Raw genomic sequence first — 16949 nt, 5'->3', positions numbered from 1 at the left:
CAGTGTGTTGTGGTTTGCATTCGCCATTCAAGTAAGCATCAATGCACAATGGTATTTCGCAGAGACCTCTGGGAGATTTCTGGGGCACTTGATTTTGGAATTGTAGTTTCGCACAGCACCTCGAAATGGCAAAGCTTGATATCTCAATACCGATAAATTTGCGATTCATTGTGCAGACCTAATGGACACCAACCACTCAGTATAGGTCAAATGTTGTTGATGTCCATTTCTAATGTGGAGCACTTCTGAATATCAAAATTAAGATAATCTTTGTCTTTTGAACAATCCAACCTACTGTCTATGATCTAAAAAAATGTTTCCTTGCTTTCACTAGCTACATACCATAAAAACATTGATTTCTCTGTATTTCAAATACCTCAAATTCCACCTTCTGGAGGACACCTACCAAATACTGCTGCCTCAAACAAGTAAACAAGTTTCAGTTGATATGGGAGGTCTGTTTATGAAGTTGATGATCAAACACAAAGTGATTGAAGCTGTGCATTAGGGTAAGATAAGATAGACATTTTTATTAGCATCATAAGATTTAAAAAAAAATAAAAACAGAAACGAAACTTATGAAACCTACAATGGTGAAACCAGCTTGTTTGTGCCTAGCTCACTGCAGGAGACTTATTACCCTGTTTACTTAAATACTGGTCTGTGGCAAGAAGTCTTGGCAGGAACGAGGAGTTTCTGATAAATGTTTCTGGACTTTGCTCAGTTTTTTGCCTGAATTTAAAAATACTAGATTTTTAGCAACAAAAGTCTTCAACTGACTTTGTCAACTCTAAAAGGAGTTAAAGTCAGTTTTGGGGTCAGCACTAATTGTGTCCATCAATTTTATTTTTATCTTCTCTAAATTTGGCATTTTATTATTTTTCATAGAGAAACATAATTCTACTCATTCAGGTTTTTTGGGGTTATTTGTATATGTTTGAGGTAATTTTTTTAATTATTATGAACATAGTTTGTCACTATAGACATTTCTTTTGACATATCCAGTATATGACAGATACGCATTAGGCACAAAAATTAACACACTCAAATTTCCATTCAGCCAATCACATGACAGCAACTCAATGCATTTTAGGTGTGTAGACATGGTCAAGACCATGTGTTGCAGTTCAAACATCAGAATGGGGAAGAAAGGTGATTTGATGGACTTCAAACGTGGTTGTTGGTTGCCAGACAAGCTAGTCTGAGTATTTCAGAAGCTGCTGATCTGCCGGGATTTTTTACCCTCAACCATTTCTAGGATTTACAGAGAATGGTCCAAAAAAGAGAAATTATCCAGGGACCGGCAGTTCTGTAAGTAAAAATACTTTTTTGAAGCCAGAAGTCAGAGGAGAATGGCCAGACTTGTTCCAGCTGATAGAAAGGCAACAGAAACTCAAATAACTACTGGTTCCAAGCAATGTCTGTAGAAGAGAATCTCTGAACGCAAAACACGTCCAACCAGATGGGCTACAGCAGCAGAAGACAACACCATGTGCCACTCCTGTCACCTAAGAACAGGAAACTGAGGCTATTCACAGATTCACCGAAACTGGACAATGGAAGATTGGGAAAATGTTGTCTGGTCTGATTAGTCTCTTTTTTGCTGCCACAGTCAGATGGCAGGGTCAGAATTTGGTGGTAACTTTTCATAGCACGCTTACTTAGCATGGTAACACCACAGCCTACGTGAGTACTGTTGCTGACCATGTCTACCCCTTTATGACCCCTTGACCTGCCCCCCTGACATTCGACTTGCAGGCCGAATAAATCAGAAGCTGTATAAACCTCAAGAAATCATTTTCATTAAACTAGGGGCAAAAGTTTAGAGTTTAGTGGAACATCAGGGACCTGACCCGCATATGACAGTGGTTCCCAACCTCGCTGCTGCTGGAACAGTTGCTACCAGTCCGCAGAGGAAAAAAAAATATGACTTACATTTTTTCCATTTTATTTAAATTCTGATTCTGAAGGAAGTTTTATTTTGCAAACCCACTGGATTCTCCCGACCACATCCAACTTATTCCTGATGCTTGTCACTCGGTCACCTGTTGAAAAAACATCCGCTACTTTCGCGGCTGTGCCGACCGCTATATTAAAACCCCCAAGTTAACAAAGCTAACTAAAAACAAAAGTATTTGAACAGTTTCTTTTCACAGAAAACAGTCATTGAGGAAACATCTTCAAAATAAAAGAAAGCTCCATTTAACAAACAAATACCAGGAGTCTTTATACTCCAAATATGGCTTTGTTGTGACAGTTGTTCCCACTAACCAACACACTCTGCCTTATATTCAGCAACCGGCTGTCTAATGTTCTGAGGATGCTGCCACTCAAACTGTGAAATTCATGTTTGTTACTGTATTTAAAAAATACCAATTTTAGAGACCTATTTTTTTCCTTTCTTTTCTTTTTTCATTTTTCTCCATTGCACCTTAAAAGCAGTCCAGGCTGAAGTTCCACATTTTTAGCTTCAACGTTATGGGTTGAGGAGAAATCTATATTATATTCTCATGGGTCCTACACAAAATCTGTTGAACAAATAACGTTTAAAGCAGCAGCAGATATTTTAAGGAGGATTAAGATAAACTTTACACTTAAAAGTTAAGGGAAACTGGAGACATAAAAAAAATAAAGAAAACAATCAGTCACCTACATTAGCCATGAAAATATTATAATAAAATAATAAAAAGGATAAAAATAAAGGAGAGAAAAGATTTGCCTTTGAAATTAAGATATTATGAGATCCACGCTCAAGATCTACCACTAACGAGTCATTTGGAACCAGGAATGTTAGTGGTTACTTGGTGAACGGATCTGGCACTAGTAACATTTATTTCCAAATGTCTTCAGAACAGAAACTGAGTCCTGTTTGCATTCTGAAACTTTACAGATAACTCTTTATTTCCCTCAGCTGTGGTTAGGTGGGGCTGCACCTGTGTGTCATTACACTTAGTCAGATGTTCTTTAGATAAGATTCTTGCTTTTATTGTCGTTCGATGAGGAAACTCCCAAACGTGCAATTAAACAGAAAGATAAAGAAATAAAACAAGGAAACTGATGAAACATAAATGCAAAAATAGGAAAAATTGAGGTTAACATCTAAAATAAAAATGCCCAAAACATCTACAAATACTAGAATCATAGAAAAACATTTAAATGCCTCACTCATGAGAACAAAACTTAATAAAAATATCCCAGACACCCCATACTAGCATCTTTTTCCCTTCAGACCTTCTCCATTGATTCCCAACAACAAGATTTGCTGCTTCCTCACCATAAATGTTCCCCAGTAAGGAGAGAGGAGGCCGGCATCAGCAGTCAACCACTATTTCCGTTGTGGCATGAATCTATTGCTGGTTATTTTGACAGACGTCTACGAAGCTCTGCATCCTTCCTCTACCTCATCTCATCATCAGTCAGAGGTTTGACAGGAATCAGAAGTCAGTGTTGTGCCAGATATTTTAGGACCACTTCTCCAAAAGATGATCAATAGTTAACCTTTCTGAGTCTTCATTTTGTTCTTCAGTGAATCAGTTTGCTTTCCCATCGTCCTGCCAAACATTGTCAGCGTTTGGGTTCCCTGTAATGAGCTGTCATGTCACAGTTGTGCCTTTAACTTGTAGTTTTAGCATCAGAAGATGTCTAACTTTCTGATTTTCAAAACATTTTTGACCCACAAAAAATATGAAGCACAGATAATTTACAACCTTCTACAGAAAGTCAGTATTTGCTTGTTCTTTTTTTCCCTTCTTTCGTTTCCAAATAAAAAGAACTCTAATGATGTCAAACCCAGCATTTACTGTCCTGCTATTTACAGTACTGTGAAAGTTAAACATTAAAGGTTTTTATGGCACCCAAAGCAGGGGTTTATAAGGACCAGAATTCAGATGTGTTGGCATGCACGAACGAGGAGGTAAGTCCTTGACTCTACAGAAAACACCTTCTTCTGACAGCCAGTGTTTTGAATGAAGGAGTAATTTGTACAATTAAAGTTCTTTTTCTCATTTCTTTTTTTCGTTTCAGCATCACATTGTGTCCATTGGTCGTGGATTGAACTGTGAGGCACTTCCTCATTAACTATTTTATTTTTTTGACACTCATTGATGTTGTTTTCCTTATGCTTTGCCTTTACGTCTTATGTTTTAAGGTCCTGTGATTTGACTGAAGGCATGTTTGTACTAAAACTTTACTTTGGATTTGTTTCAGTGCTTCTCAGTCTGCCTAAGATGGAGTCCAAACTGGAAGCCCTTGAGTGCCACTTTACTTGGAAGCTGAATCCTATCAAATTCAGGGATGAATTAGAGGATCTTGTCTCCAACAGTACATCCAGCTGGATGGGTCACGTTTACAACTTGCTAGGGTTTGTTTATTACCAGTTGGACTTGAAGGATGAGGCCTTGAGAAACTTCAACGAAGCTAAAGACACCTTCTGCCGGCTCAGAAACAATGATGATGAAGGACCCTGGTTGGTGGTGAACTATGGCAATCTGGCTTGGCTGTACCACAAATTGGGAAAAGAAGCAGAGGCACAGAGGTACTTGTCTAAGATTGATGATCTGATGAGTGAGCACCCCCCGCCAGAGGTCTATGCTGAAAAAGCTTGGAATCTGATGAAGTATGGCAAAACACAAAAGCTGTTGGCAATGTATTACTTCAACAAAGCCATAAAGATGCAGCCTGACAGAGTGGAGTGGCAAACAAGCCGTGTGGTGAACCTTGTAAATATCTCAAAAGACCTCGGAGAAGTTATAAGTGCTGATCTCTGGGAGGAAATCAGAGAGGCCAAAGAGCGGGACCCTGCAAGCGTGTATCTTGCTGCTTATGACTTGATTAGACGAGCTAAGACAGGAGAGGACATTAAAGATGAAGCCCGTAAGCTGGCCAGAACGATTTTTGACAAACCTCTAACCAAATACAGTGGCATTGAGCCATTACAGTCACTCTTCAAAGATCATTTATCCATTGATGACCTCATAAATGTGGCTGAAGAAGCTCTGGAAAGACATCCAGAGGCACGTTTCAATAAAAGATGCACCGCTAACTTTTACAAGACAAAGATCTATCACACAGACAACAATTCCCCTAAAGTGATCAACAGATCAATCAGTCTACACCTGGAGGTGATTCGTTTGTACCCGGAGACCTCATGGAAAAAGGAAATATATCTTGCGGGCATTTATGCAAAGACCAATCAACAGGAAAAAGCTAAGCAGAAATTTGAAGAACTGCTGCAAAAAGCTGCTGATCAGAATCATGAGGGAAAACAGATGCTTTACTATTATTATGCAAGATATTTGTATTTTACTCAAAAAGAAAGAGAAGAATCAACAAGGTACTACATGGAAGCTGCAAGAATACCACACAAGTCCTTCTATCGTGACCAAAGCATCAAAGTGCTGGAGAAGATTCAACACCAAAATAAACACCCGCTGTGTGAAGAAGTAACACGGTTCCTTGCCGAACTGCCAACATTGGACTGAAGTGAAACATCTTCTCATCTTTTCTTTATTGGCTTTCCACGGCATTAATTATATCAAGAAATTTGCAATCAAAAACTGTAAATTTTGACGTTTGCTTTTGGTTCCACTCTTCAAAATTATATATTGTGTCACAACAAAGTTTTCAGATCTGAGGAGTTTTTACTATTTTACTAAGACTTTATTTGTGAAAAGCAAAACAAACATCCTTTAAAAATAAATTTTCATTTTGTGTTTCTGGATGTTTTACCAATAATGAAGATTCTGTGTGACAAAATTTTTGATTTATAAATTTGTTTCTGATTTGTAAAAATCACTGAGAATTCAATTTGGGGTCAGATTATCTGAGCAGAAAGATCATTCATATTTTGTTTTAATGAACCTTGATAATTCATTGTGTATTTCTCTTTAGCATAGAGGAGTATTTTCTGAACGTAGTATTTGTGTGGGACCCATGAAAATGTGATGTAGATTTTCCCTTTAATGTCAATTTTCAGCCGTGACCAACTTTTAAGGTTTGACAGATATTAAATAAAATAAATGATACAACTGTCATAAAACTGTTGATTTCTAAGTATAATATTAAATCCACAGTGAATGCAACTTTTTAATTAGTGTAACATTAAAGAGTCAGTTGCTGCATGTTTGTGCAAAGAGGGTTTGGCATGCTGAAGCAAATGTGAGAAAAAATCCATATTGCAAAGAAGACTCCTGGTTTTGTCAGTAGATAGCAGATTTATTTTTCTTTTAAGTTAAAGGCTCTTCCTCCATTTCATCACTGGGTCCCTTCTCCCCAAAGAAACTTCCCAAGGACTTTTGTTCTTTTTATTAACCTTTGCTAGCTCTGGGCTTTTATTTTAGCTGTTGGAGTGGATTTGGCGATTGAAGTGGATGTATTTTAGACGCGTGACTGAAGCAAATGACTTGACATGCATCGACAGTAATGTTACGTTCAAAGCACCATCAGAAACGTGCGTTTAAGCAACCCCCTTTCAATGAAAAGTCTTTATAAATGCACATATATGCAGTTTTCTGGCTCTACAGACAAGTTTAACCAGGTCAAACTTTGACCAGTCAGCGACTTGGACTTGGTAGTGACATGTGGATGGCACATGGCACATGTCACATGTCACATGCGTGTTATACGTAACTCATAGGTGTTTTTAGCGTTCGTCGATGTGCGCAGATTTCTGTTGAGGGTTCCGCCTGTCAGGTCTTAACGTGAATTCAGTTTTGAGCTGTTCAAACTTTTGGTCGGTTGGGAATTATGCAGTTTACGTGTGTTTTATGTAGTTTATAAACAATTATTATGTAAATCTTACGCAACTGTGCGTGATTTTTGCAACATGCATACGCAAATTTGTGGCTTTTCACGACCATTCCATGTACGTCTAAAAGTCTTTTCACGCATGTTCCACCGATGTCTAACTTTTAGATCGGGTATATGACGCACATATCACGTTCAAACTACATAACTAATGCATGTATCACTAATGAATTGCATTTAAGCAGCATAATCACACAGGGTTCATGTTCTACCTTGATTTACATGTTCTTTACGCCGTTTATTCGTACTTCAGTGGCTAGAGTTCTATAACACCAAGTTTTTAATATTTCAGAATAGAGCTGTGAAAGAAAAAGCCTGGATCAAGATTCATGACATTTGAACCACTTTAACTTTTCGCACCAAGCCGTCATGCGTCCGTGGACAGCAGAAAAAAAAAAGGCGCCCGTACCCACTTGCAGTGTGAACACCATGAGCTAAATGCAAGTTCAAAAACGCAGGCACTGCGTAAGAAGATAAAATGTTTCTTGTAGATTTGACTTGTAAAATAATTCTACAAGTTCTCACGTAAAATCTACAAGCTCGTCAATTTTGTGACACTTTTACCTTCCTATTAGCACATTCTTCAACGCATTCCACATGTTTAGTGTTTCCTGGTTGTAGATGGATGTGGTGGACAGAATCTGGTCATTTTTCCAAAAAAAAACTTCATTCAGAATCAGAAACTAAACACAACAGAAATTATCCAAAATACATTTATTTTGTCTACCAAGCGACAGGCAGTTCACGACCCAGGGGTTGGGGACCACTAATCTAGTACCTTGAGGTGTTGATTTTGAGGGGCATGAATGACCTCACTTGTGATAATCTGCTGATTAAGGGCCCTTGTGATGGTCTTAACCAAGTTGTGGAACTGTTTAAACTGAGCTCCAGTATCAATTTGAAGCAAGTTCCATTAAAAAAACACTTCTGGAGACCTCTTACAATCAGTGACGACTCCAGAAACTGCCTTCACCCGTTAGGTCAAAGTGAAAAGAAGATGCTAAAGACGTGCTTTGCTGCATGTGTTTGGTAGCATCTCTTGGTGGGTGTTTTCATGCAGCACGTGATCTCAAATGACCTGCTTGTGTTTAAAAACTTTGAAAACTCGTCCTTGTCACACACCAGGACTAAAGACAACGGTGACCGCGACACGTCACACCAATAGATCACTCAATGGAAAAAAACTTGTTAAAGTTAAATAAAAAAAAGCAGAACAAATAGTACTAAAAAACATATTTTAGAAGTTAAAATAAAATTCCACAGACCAAATTGTAAAAAAAAGCATTTAAGAAAACACAAGTATGCTAGATTGGACATCTCTGATTGGATGACGACAGCAACATAAGGACGTTTTGCTCCAACTGAGCTAAAGGAAGAACTGAGCAATGAGCAAACTTTTGCAGTGGGTGTGGCCAGACGTTCAAAGAAATATCGTCTGTCGGAAGATATTTTCAGGCCAAATAACTCATATGATACCTACCTTTTCCGGTTTCTTTGAATTATTTTTTAACATTTCTTATTTCTGGACTCCTCTTTTATTTTCCCTTTTTTTACGTTTTTTTTTTTTTTTTTTGGAATTGTGGTTTTTTCATGAATTACATTTTGGTTTTTGGAATTTTGTATTGATTTCTAAAATGCGAAGTTGTTTTTTTATTAATTGCTTTGCTTTTTTAATTGTCGAGTGATTTGTTGATGTGATTTGAACTTCAGGGCCACCGTAAAAAAAACAGATTTGAACCAACTTCAACAAACATCTGAAGTTTTAGTGAAAATAGCTAAGCACCATCTCAAAAACCAAGTCATCACAGTAAAAGTTTATTCAATAACAAACAAAAAAATCAAATCAAAGCATTTGTACTTAGTATATAAAAAAACTCAAGAGTTCTTGATTCAAACGTGACAAACATACGGACACAGTGACGTTTCATTAGTGCATGAAGATGGGATTAACGCTTGTCAGATAAATTCAAGACCTCAACAAGATTTCTACAAATGTGTCGTTTGTTCCTTTGGTTCTCTTTGCTGCAAAGGATCTGGAAGCAACTTAAAGCTCCTCTTTCTTCTTTAGGATTATCTGCCGAACCATTTCAGCTATTTTGGGCCGGATTTCTTTGACGGAAACCTTGGGTCCCCACGCATCCACCACTTTGCCGTTCACGTCAATGAGATACTTCCAGAAGTTCCAGTCGGGCTCTTTTCCGGACGAGTCTGTGAAAATCAAAAGCAAACTTTACAACATCATTCCAAAATCTTCTTTAATCATTTTCTTAAAAGACCCACTCTGATGAAAATTGTGTTTTTGGTGGCTTAAAATTAAATTTCTTAGTATTTCTTTTTTGTTGTGAATCAGGAGCAGATGAATAAATGCAGTTGGAAAAAGCTTATAGTTGTCAAGTAGAAACTATAATCGGCGGTCCTCAAGCTCCCTGCCCTGCTCCATTCTGATGCATCTACTTATAGACGACTAGATCCACGTTTGTCTTTGTTTTCCTCGTCTGAGGAGGCATCTGGTTCTGAACCGTACAGCAGCATCGCTCCAAAATTGCTCACCATTCAAACAGATGGATGATGGGAAGTTGAAAAGGGCTTACTCTGCGTCAACAGTCCCGCCCACAACTCAAAGGCGAATGTCTAATGAGCTCCTGCTGCTCTACAGACACTATGTCCTAGAAAACGACACAGGATAGATAAAAGCTGCATGATCAGAATTAAAAGACCTCTGGGAAACGCCTTAAAATTGATCAAAAATGATCAGATTGAGACTTTAAACTAATTAATTTTAAAAACTGTTGTTTAAAAAACGATTTAAGGACGTTTTTAAACACATTTGCAAAGTGAAAACTGTTTGTTCTATTAACAGCAAAGCTTTAGCTCCAGTGTTGACATTATTTTGACTACTGTAATTATTAAAACAGTTTAAGCAAAGAACGTAATTCCAGCGGATTCTGAAGCGGAGAAAAGCAGCTTTGCGCCGATATGCAATCAACTTAATCAGCTAATAATTAGGAATGCGTTACGTAACAGTTTAAAGCCGATATGAAAAGCAGCTTTTCTCTTCCTCAGAATCCGATGATTCACGTTGATCGCTTTAGCGGTCAAAGTATGTATGTCAAAGTATGGTATGTCAAAGATTGTTTGTTATTTAGGTCTCCCCGCTGACATCTCCTGAGTTAACAGATTCAATTCTGCACAGATTAAAGGGGGTTATCTTTGTGAGCAGTAGACATTTGCAGCTCTTTTGGGGGATCAAAGATCTTACCAGCAAGATACTTGTAGACATTATGGGCTCCTGTTCCAACTACAGCGATTTTGCTGAACAGCGGGAAGGAGACTCCATAGACTCTGCGCACAAAGCTGTCGATTTCCTTGTCGCTGCCCGGCTCCTGCTGCCCGAACTGGTTGCAGGGGAAACCCAGAACATTGAAGTGACTTGAGCCAAAGTCCCGCTGGAGCTGCTGCAGGTCTTTGTAATGTTCTTCGGTGAAGCCACATTCACTGGCTACGTTCACCACCAGCGACACCTGAAGAAACACAAATACAGTGACAACAAGCCGGCAAAAAACATTTCCCCAAATTTGCTTTCATAGATTCACTCTGATGAAGTATGTTTTTGGTGTTGTGGCATTTTCTGAGGATGGAGGACAAAAATTCTGCTCAAAACTACATTTCTAAGTACTTCAACATTCTGAACCAGGAGCAGACAAAAACATGCTGTTGAAAAAAAAGATCGTATTTGTTTTGAGCTCCGTGCTCCGCTCCATTCTGATGCATCCACTTGGAGACAAATAGATCCAAGAACATCTTCATTTTCCTCGTCTGAGCAGGCGTCTTGCTCAAAACCATACAACTGGATAGCTCTAATATTGCTCGCCATTTTTGTTGCACCGCTAATTTTAGGTTGGGGGAGTGAGAGAGAGTAAGCAAATGTTTATATGTTTTTATTTTGGCTAAAAACAGCATAATCATAATTAAAAGACCACTGGAAACACTTTTATAAGAGATCAAAAGATGATCGGAGTGGGTCTTTATATTAATTTTAGAAAGATATGTGTATTATTTTCTTTTTATTTCAATGTTTATTTTAAATGATTGGGTTATACTATAAAGAATAACTTTTATAGTATGAAAAAGGTTCAATAAGTTTTTAGCAATTATGTCCCCCCCCATGAGAGGTCGATGAATTTACCAATTTTCTTGGTTCTGAATAAAAACAATAAATAGAAATGAAAGAATAAATTATCTTCTCTCGTTCAGTCAAATCGGGCGACAGTGGCTGAGGTGGTTGAGCGGGTCGTCCAATGATCGAAGGGTTGGCGGTTCGATCCCCGCTCCCACCAGCCAAAATGCCGTTGTGTGCTTGGGCAAGACACTTCACCCTCCTTGCCTCCAGTGTGGCTCCACTGGTGTGTGAATGCGCATGAATGATCCCGGTGATGGTCAGAGGGGCCGTAGGCGCGAACTGGCAGCCACGCCTCCGTCAGTCTGCCCCAGGCCAGCTGTGGCTACAACAGTAGCTTACCATCACCAAGTATGAATGAGGAGTGAATGAATAATGGACACACTAGCGCTTTGGGTGTCTTGAAAAGCGCAGATAAATCCAATCCATTATTATTATATTATAAATCAAAGTCTATATGATCTTTGATCTACTGCACGCTTTCTTCTGATAGCAGTTTAAAACTAAACGGGAAACATTTAATAATAAAGGCAAAAAAAAATCTTTTCTCTCTCCTTTATTACATCACGTGATACATCACGTGAAACTGTTAGTCATAATGCAAAAGGAATCAATAAAATCTATAGGCTGCAGGTCCCAAACACAAGTGTTAGTGCAGATCAGCACATGCAAGAGCTTCATTCATGCTTTAAAGGGTGCAGTGTGTTCCTCTCGTTTATTTAAACATAAACAAATCATAATGTTTAAAATAAAAATCTATAGTCCTCCCAAAATAAACAAAACAAAGCATCAGATACGATGCTTTCATTGAAACCAAAGTACAAACTGTTGAGCTCTTGTTGTGACTTGAATAACTTAATATTTTGTGTAACTTTCTGCTTTGACTTTTAATCTTCTCATTCTAATTCATTTTGGTTTCGCCCGCCTGTGATGTCATCACTTTTGAGGACGTTCATCCAAAAATGCAGATAGAAAGAATTGCGAAAACAATATTGTAATAATAGGGCTTTAATTTTTCGTGTGCATTTTAATGCATCAGTGAAATGTTGCGTTTGTGGACAGCTTGGATCGTGGTACCTTCACTAGTAGTTCATGGGAGCTGCAGAGCTCCTACAGCTGCAGGCCTCCTGCCACGTAGACTACCGAGAGGAGCCCGAGCGCCCCACAGCATTCAGACAAGTGTTAGTCCCATCTGCAGACAGAAAGTTAAAGCACTCTCTTAAAAGATGCGCTCATGCCGGCATGCAAAAGGAGCGGAAAGGTCCCGCAAAATATATTCCATCCAGGTTCGGCGCAGGAAGAGGTTCTGTTAGTTTTGTTTATTTCATTTGGACTCACCGAACCCCGGTATTTTTCTAGAGACACGAGCTTCCCTCTGCTGTTCACAACTTTGAAGGTGTAAAAGTCCTTTTGTTTGCTTTCAGAGAGACTGAATAGTGTTACAAAAACGGCGAGCGCTGAGCGGAGCATCTTTTCTGCCGAACTGCCAGCTCAGCTGCAAACTTCTGTCACTGTCAAGGTAAAAGTTGTGGCACGTGACTTCCGGAGGAAGGTTGGAAAAATAAAATGAATGCAATTCGTAAACATCCCAATGACTACGTTTCCTTTAAAAAATAGTAGTATCAACAATTTTAAAAAAGAAAAAAGAATATTAAACAAAAAAATTATTCCTTATTACTTACTTTAAAACTGCCAGGTCTGTGGAAAACTTCTGTCACCATCAAGCTACACGCTGTGGCACGTGACTTCCGGGAAAAGGTTGTAAAAATAAAACTATTGCAGTTCCTAAACACTCCAATGACTGCGTTTCCTTCCAATGAATAATAATAATAATAATAATAATAATAATAATAATAATAATAATAATAATAATAATAATAATAATAATAATAATAATAATAATAAAACAAAGAAATAGAGATAAATAAAAATATATGTATTCTTTGCATGACAGGTTGAAAAATGGAAAAATTCAAACCAATACCATTCGTGGACATTTAGAAAAACTTGAATTTTCCCTTTAAAAGATAGGTTTAAACAAAAAAAAACAACAACAACACAGACCGTAAGTAGGCCTATATAAACTTGAATAATCTAAAATCAACCCTTTAACAGCCTGTACAACCATACAGTCCAGCAGATTAAAAAGCATTTTTGTAAAAACAAAGATTGTGTTTATTTCCCCAAAGCAATAAGCAGCAGGAAAAGTAAAACATGTTTTCAATGATTTTGTCTTAGTTGAGTAGTTAAGTAGGGTTAAATCAATGCTAACTAAGTAACAATTACCTTTAACGATTACCATGCTTTCATTTTTCTTCAGCTAGATAGCTAATGTGGATGGGTGAAAGTAAAAGAACCACCTTATATTAATGGTGGAATTTCCGTGCAGACTTGAACGCAGTACACAATACGCCCTCTTCACCATCATCACTGGCACTCCCACAATGCAGCGGGCGAAATGTATTAACATGGCGTCAGTGGTCGCTGTTTTGACCAGGGCCGTGGGATTTGAACAACATGACGCGGAGCCTCACCATGGAGAGATTTAAACCATAATCCGGAACCCACCTCACACTTCAAAGTGAGTCTGTGCTTGCTTATGAGTGGGGTAGCGTCCGACCACGTCCCTTCGTTTTTGTTTTTTTGTTTTTAATTGCCGTGCGGCAGCGATGTACCCGATCTTTGATGTGTTTTTGTAGCTAGCTCGAGCCTCATCCACCGGCTAGCTAGCTTAAAAACGAACTCTGGGACGTCAGAATCCGCCGGGAACTGAACGTTAACGATTTAAAAAATAAACACTGGCGTTCCTGGGTTTCAAATAAGGCTGTTTATTTTGTTTACATGGGTGCTGGCACTTTCTAAACTAGTCTCACAGTTAGTTAACCGCTCTGTTTTTAAAGTTTAGCTAACGACCAGGCTCGGTGTTGTGCTCCTGCCTGCACCCCAAAACCGACGTGGGACTGCTGTTGAGAATCAGGGATCGATTAACATCGTGAGAGCAGGTGAACGTGAACGCATCAGATGCTTGGGTGCATCTGATCTAGTTACGTTTCCGGAGTCCGGAAAATTAGGTTTCGTTTCACGCTCACGATGAGGGATTGCAGTGTAGTGCTTTCGTTTACTTTGTTTTATGTGTCACTCTTGAACCTTGAGATAAGATAAGAACGGTTATCTGTCATAATGTAATTTTCTCTCAATTTAGTTAGTTTTTATGTCTAGCATAACTTATTTTGAATTAAAAAAAACTTAGATGAAATACAATTTACTGGCAATAGATCTTAAGTTATGATATGAGAAACATTTGCACTGAACTGTGTTCATTGGTATGCTTTGAAATATTTGATCATCTAGATTTGACATTCATCTCGTTTAAAGATGATAAATCTTGTTGTTTTAGCTGTTTTTAACAGCTTGTGGCATTTTTCTGATGATGGCGGAGATGTATAAAGAAATCTAAGCTTGAAAATTGCATTTCTGAGTATTTCTTTATTCAAATCCTTGTGAATTCGTAGCAGACAAAAACTGATATTTGAAAAAGAGTGTATTTTTGATGTAGAAAATATGCTGGGCGGGCCCTGGGCCACAAGCTCTCTCTACTGAGCACTCAGGGATGGGGAGGGGAAGGGTGGCGGGATTGCTCTACTCCAACAGCCCTGCCCACAACTTTGAGGTGAATTTCTGATGAATTACTGCCTCTCTGCAGACACTATGTCCTTAAAAACGACATAGATTTTTTGATTTTGGCTAAAAACGGTATGATTATAATGAAAAGACGACTTGTTTATGACTTTTAAAAATAATTACTGTAATGGTTTTCTTCAAAAGTATTGAATTATTAAAGATTTCTCTCAAATAAATCCAGATCCCAACTAGAATTCTTTGTAATTCCATGAACAGCAATTTGTTTCTTTTTACAAATGTTTAGTCTGATGTTGCCTCCTGCCTTTTTGTCAATCCTGCATCCAAACATGGTTGTTTTTGTTTGTTTGTTTTTTTCCCCTCTGTCCAGACGTCCCTGGTCATCATCATTGACATTTATTCCACGCAGAGCAGCAGCACTGGAGGGATGGATGTGACCTCAAGTCCAGTAAACAAACAGGCTCAGTCTAGAGCAGCCAGGACTTCATCCAATCAGAAGTCCAACAGAGAGACGTTGGTGCAGAAAGACAAGCCTGCGCCGCGCAGCAAAGAAAATCCTGCCACTGCAAGGAACGAACCAAGCCAGGGACCATGCAAGACTTTTCCTGATAAACCGGGGGAGAGGAAGCGAGGGCGATCCTCCAAATTGACCAGACTGAGCGGGAGAACAAGTTCGGGGGAGAGAGGTAAAGGACAAGCGGGGAGCTTTCAACTGGCGAGCAGCAGCTGTCAGATTGTCCTAATGAGCTTAGATGGCTCTCGTTTCCCAACAAATTTGACAAAAATTGATAGATCTCTTGAAACAATGTATCCATTGGTCACATAAATTGTGACTCATGCGGGTGGATACGGGCTGTCTGCAGGCCAAAAATAGTCAAACTTGTGCGAAGCACGCAGTTGGCCTGCACAAAATGTTAGGATTCTAAATCTCTCAGTGAGCCTGCTAAGCGTAAATGTTTGTGCACATCTCTTCTACGGGCATGCTGGCGGTGTGGGGTTTTGGGGGTTTGGCTTAAAACGGGGGATTGAACACAGGGTCGAGGTTTTGTTTTGGTTCAATATATGAATTAAAAAACAACAACAAAAAAGTAAAAGTTCAGAAAAAAATCTTTTTATTTTAATTTCCTAAAAAGTAAAATCTTTAAGTCGCCTCATGCTAAGTCTGGTGTAATAGAATAGAACAATATATAGAAAGTTCTTCTTAAATTTAGCAGAATATTTATTTCAGAGTTTTTCTGTAAATATAATGGTATGTAGTATGGATGCAACAATTCACTTTCCTCACTAGTTGGTTTAATGGTGTAACATACAGTTACGGTCATCTATGGAAGATTGATAATACAGAAACTGGCAATCAACTTATCCAAACATATTTAATCTTGATAAACTATTACCTTGTTGGTGCTAGTAATATCTTAACCCTATTAAAACTTGTTAAATAGGAGTACCACAGGGTTATGTTCTAGAACCCATGCTTTTTTTCTTCTTCATATTGATAAAATAGAAATTGTACCATAAGTGTTTTAAAATGATCCTGCTTTGCCCTTAAATTCCAGCTGTAAAATAAACTTTTCTGAAACAGGGACACATCATATTTTCCTTTTCAGTTACATCTCAGGTTTGTAAGTACGTCGTTCTTGTTTAATAAAAAAACTTACAACACACGTGTCTTTGTTTAAAATTTGCAGCTCCCATGCCTCAGTCCGGAGAGGATGCTGCACAGCGGAGGCCCGCTGTGGAGGAAAGAGACCTCACAGAGCAGCAGCTGGGCCTCCGACAGGCGGAGGAGCGCCTCCTCAGAGACTACATCCACCGTCTAGTCAAAGTAAAGAGCTGCTGAAGTTTCCTGCCACTCCCACATTTACAACCACAGCAGGGATGAACCGAGAAGGAACCTAATTCCAAGTTTGAGAACAAAAATAACAAAAAAAGATCAATTACAGAGATTTCCTCACTATTTACCTCCTGCTCAACAAAGTTAACTAGCGTGAAGAAAAGCCTTTTATGTTTTTTGCTGTAGCAATCCTGTTTGCTGTTTGTTTTCACTTTTTAATAGTTTTTAAATTAAGGTTAGTGCAATAACTGCATTCCAAATAAGGTAATCATTTTCTGAAGATGAAATCCTTGTAAAAAATATACATGTGAAAACATTTACCGACTGATTTATATATTAAGCATCGCAGTGCAAACCAAATGTGTCACCAAAGAGAAAAAAAACACAACTGAGGTAGCTAATTGGTGGATTAGTATCACCAACAACAACATTTATGAAACAAATGCCACAAATCCGCATTAGATTAAAAAAAAAACATCAGTTTGAACAGTGTAC

At 38.4% G+C, this 16949-nt stretch overlaps 3 protein-coding genes across 7 annotated transcripts in view; 2 read left to right on the top strand and 1 right to left on the bottom strand.

Moving 5' to 3' along the window:
• Positions 1–3882: 3882 nt before the first annotated feature.
• Positions 3883–6180, top strand: LOC101169437 (interferon-induced protein with tetratricopeptide repeats 1). The gene is made up of 3 exons (XM_004068233.3): positions 3883–3913; positions 4024–4057; positions 4207–6180. Exon 3 carries the CDS (start codon positions 4227–4229, stop codon positions 5478–5480), a length of 1254 nt encoding a protein of 417 aa, XP_004068281.1. The 5' UTR covers positions 3883–3913; positions 4024–4057; positions 4207–4226; the 3' UTR covers positions 5481–6180.
• A 2419-nt stretch (positions 6181–8599) lies between these two features.
• On the bottom strand, positions 8600–12776 carry gpx7 (glutathione peroxidase 7). 3 transcript variants are annotated; one of them, XR_002290004.1, is made up of 4 exons: positions 12320–12434; positions 12059–12173; positions 10064–10325; positions 8600–9012 (listed from the first exon to the last, which is right to left on the bottom strand). XR_002290004.1 is itself a non-coding variant. In XM_020702558.2 (4 exons), exons 2-4 carry the CDS (start codon positions 12449–12451, stop codon positions 8849–8851), a joined length of 558 nt encoding a protein of 185 aa, XP_020558217.1. In that variant the 5' UTR covers positions 12452–12492; positions 12664–12776; the 3' UTR covers positions 8600–8848. The 3 variants fall into 3 exon arrangements, 2 of the variants coding, with proteins under 2 accessions (XP_020558217.1, XP_004068182.1); XM_020702558.2 differs by lacking the exon at positions 12059–12173 and adding an exon at positions 12664–12776 and having other exon boundaries at positions 12320–12492; XM_004068134.4 differs by lacking the exon at positions 12059–12173 and having other exon boundaries at positions 12320–12590.
• A 631-nt stretch (positions 12777–13407) lies between these two features.
• The window catches only part of LOC101169191 (terminal uridylyltransferase 4), a 28007-nt gene continuing 24465 nt past the window's right edge, over positions 13408–16949 (top strand). For 2 of the 3 annotated variants that reach the window (XR_002290003.2, XM_020702556.2), the window contains exons 1-3: positions 13408–13562; positions 14991–15306; positions 16309–16445. Coding sequence is in view for 2 of the 3 variants with exons in the window: in XM_020702556.2 (XP_020558215.1) it covers positions 15048–15306; positions 16309–16445 (396 nt within the window). In the remaining variant the exon portion in view is untranslated. Of the gene's footprint in view, positions 13563–13759; positions 13984–14990; positions 15307–16308; positions 16446–16949 lie in introns of those variants that run through there. The other variant, XM_020702557.2, reaches the window with a different exon arrangement.

The sequence above is a fragment of the Oryzias latipes genome, chromosome 4 (assembly GCF_002234675.1).
Source record: "Oryzias latipes chromosome 4, ASM223467v1".
Lineage (NCBI taxonomy): Eukaryota > Metazoa > Chordata > Actinopteri > Beloniformes > Adrianichthyidae > Oryzias > Oryzias latipes.
Note: the sequence above shows the minus strand (reverse complement) of the source record. Positions and strands in the feature narration are given on the sequence as shown.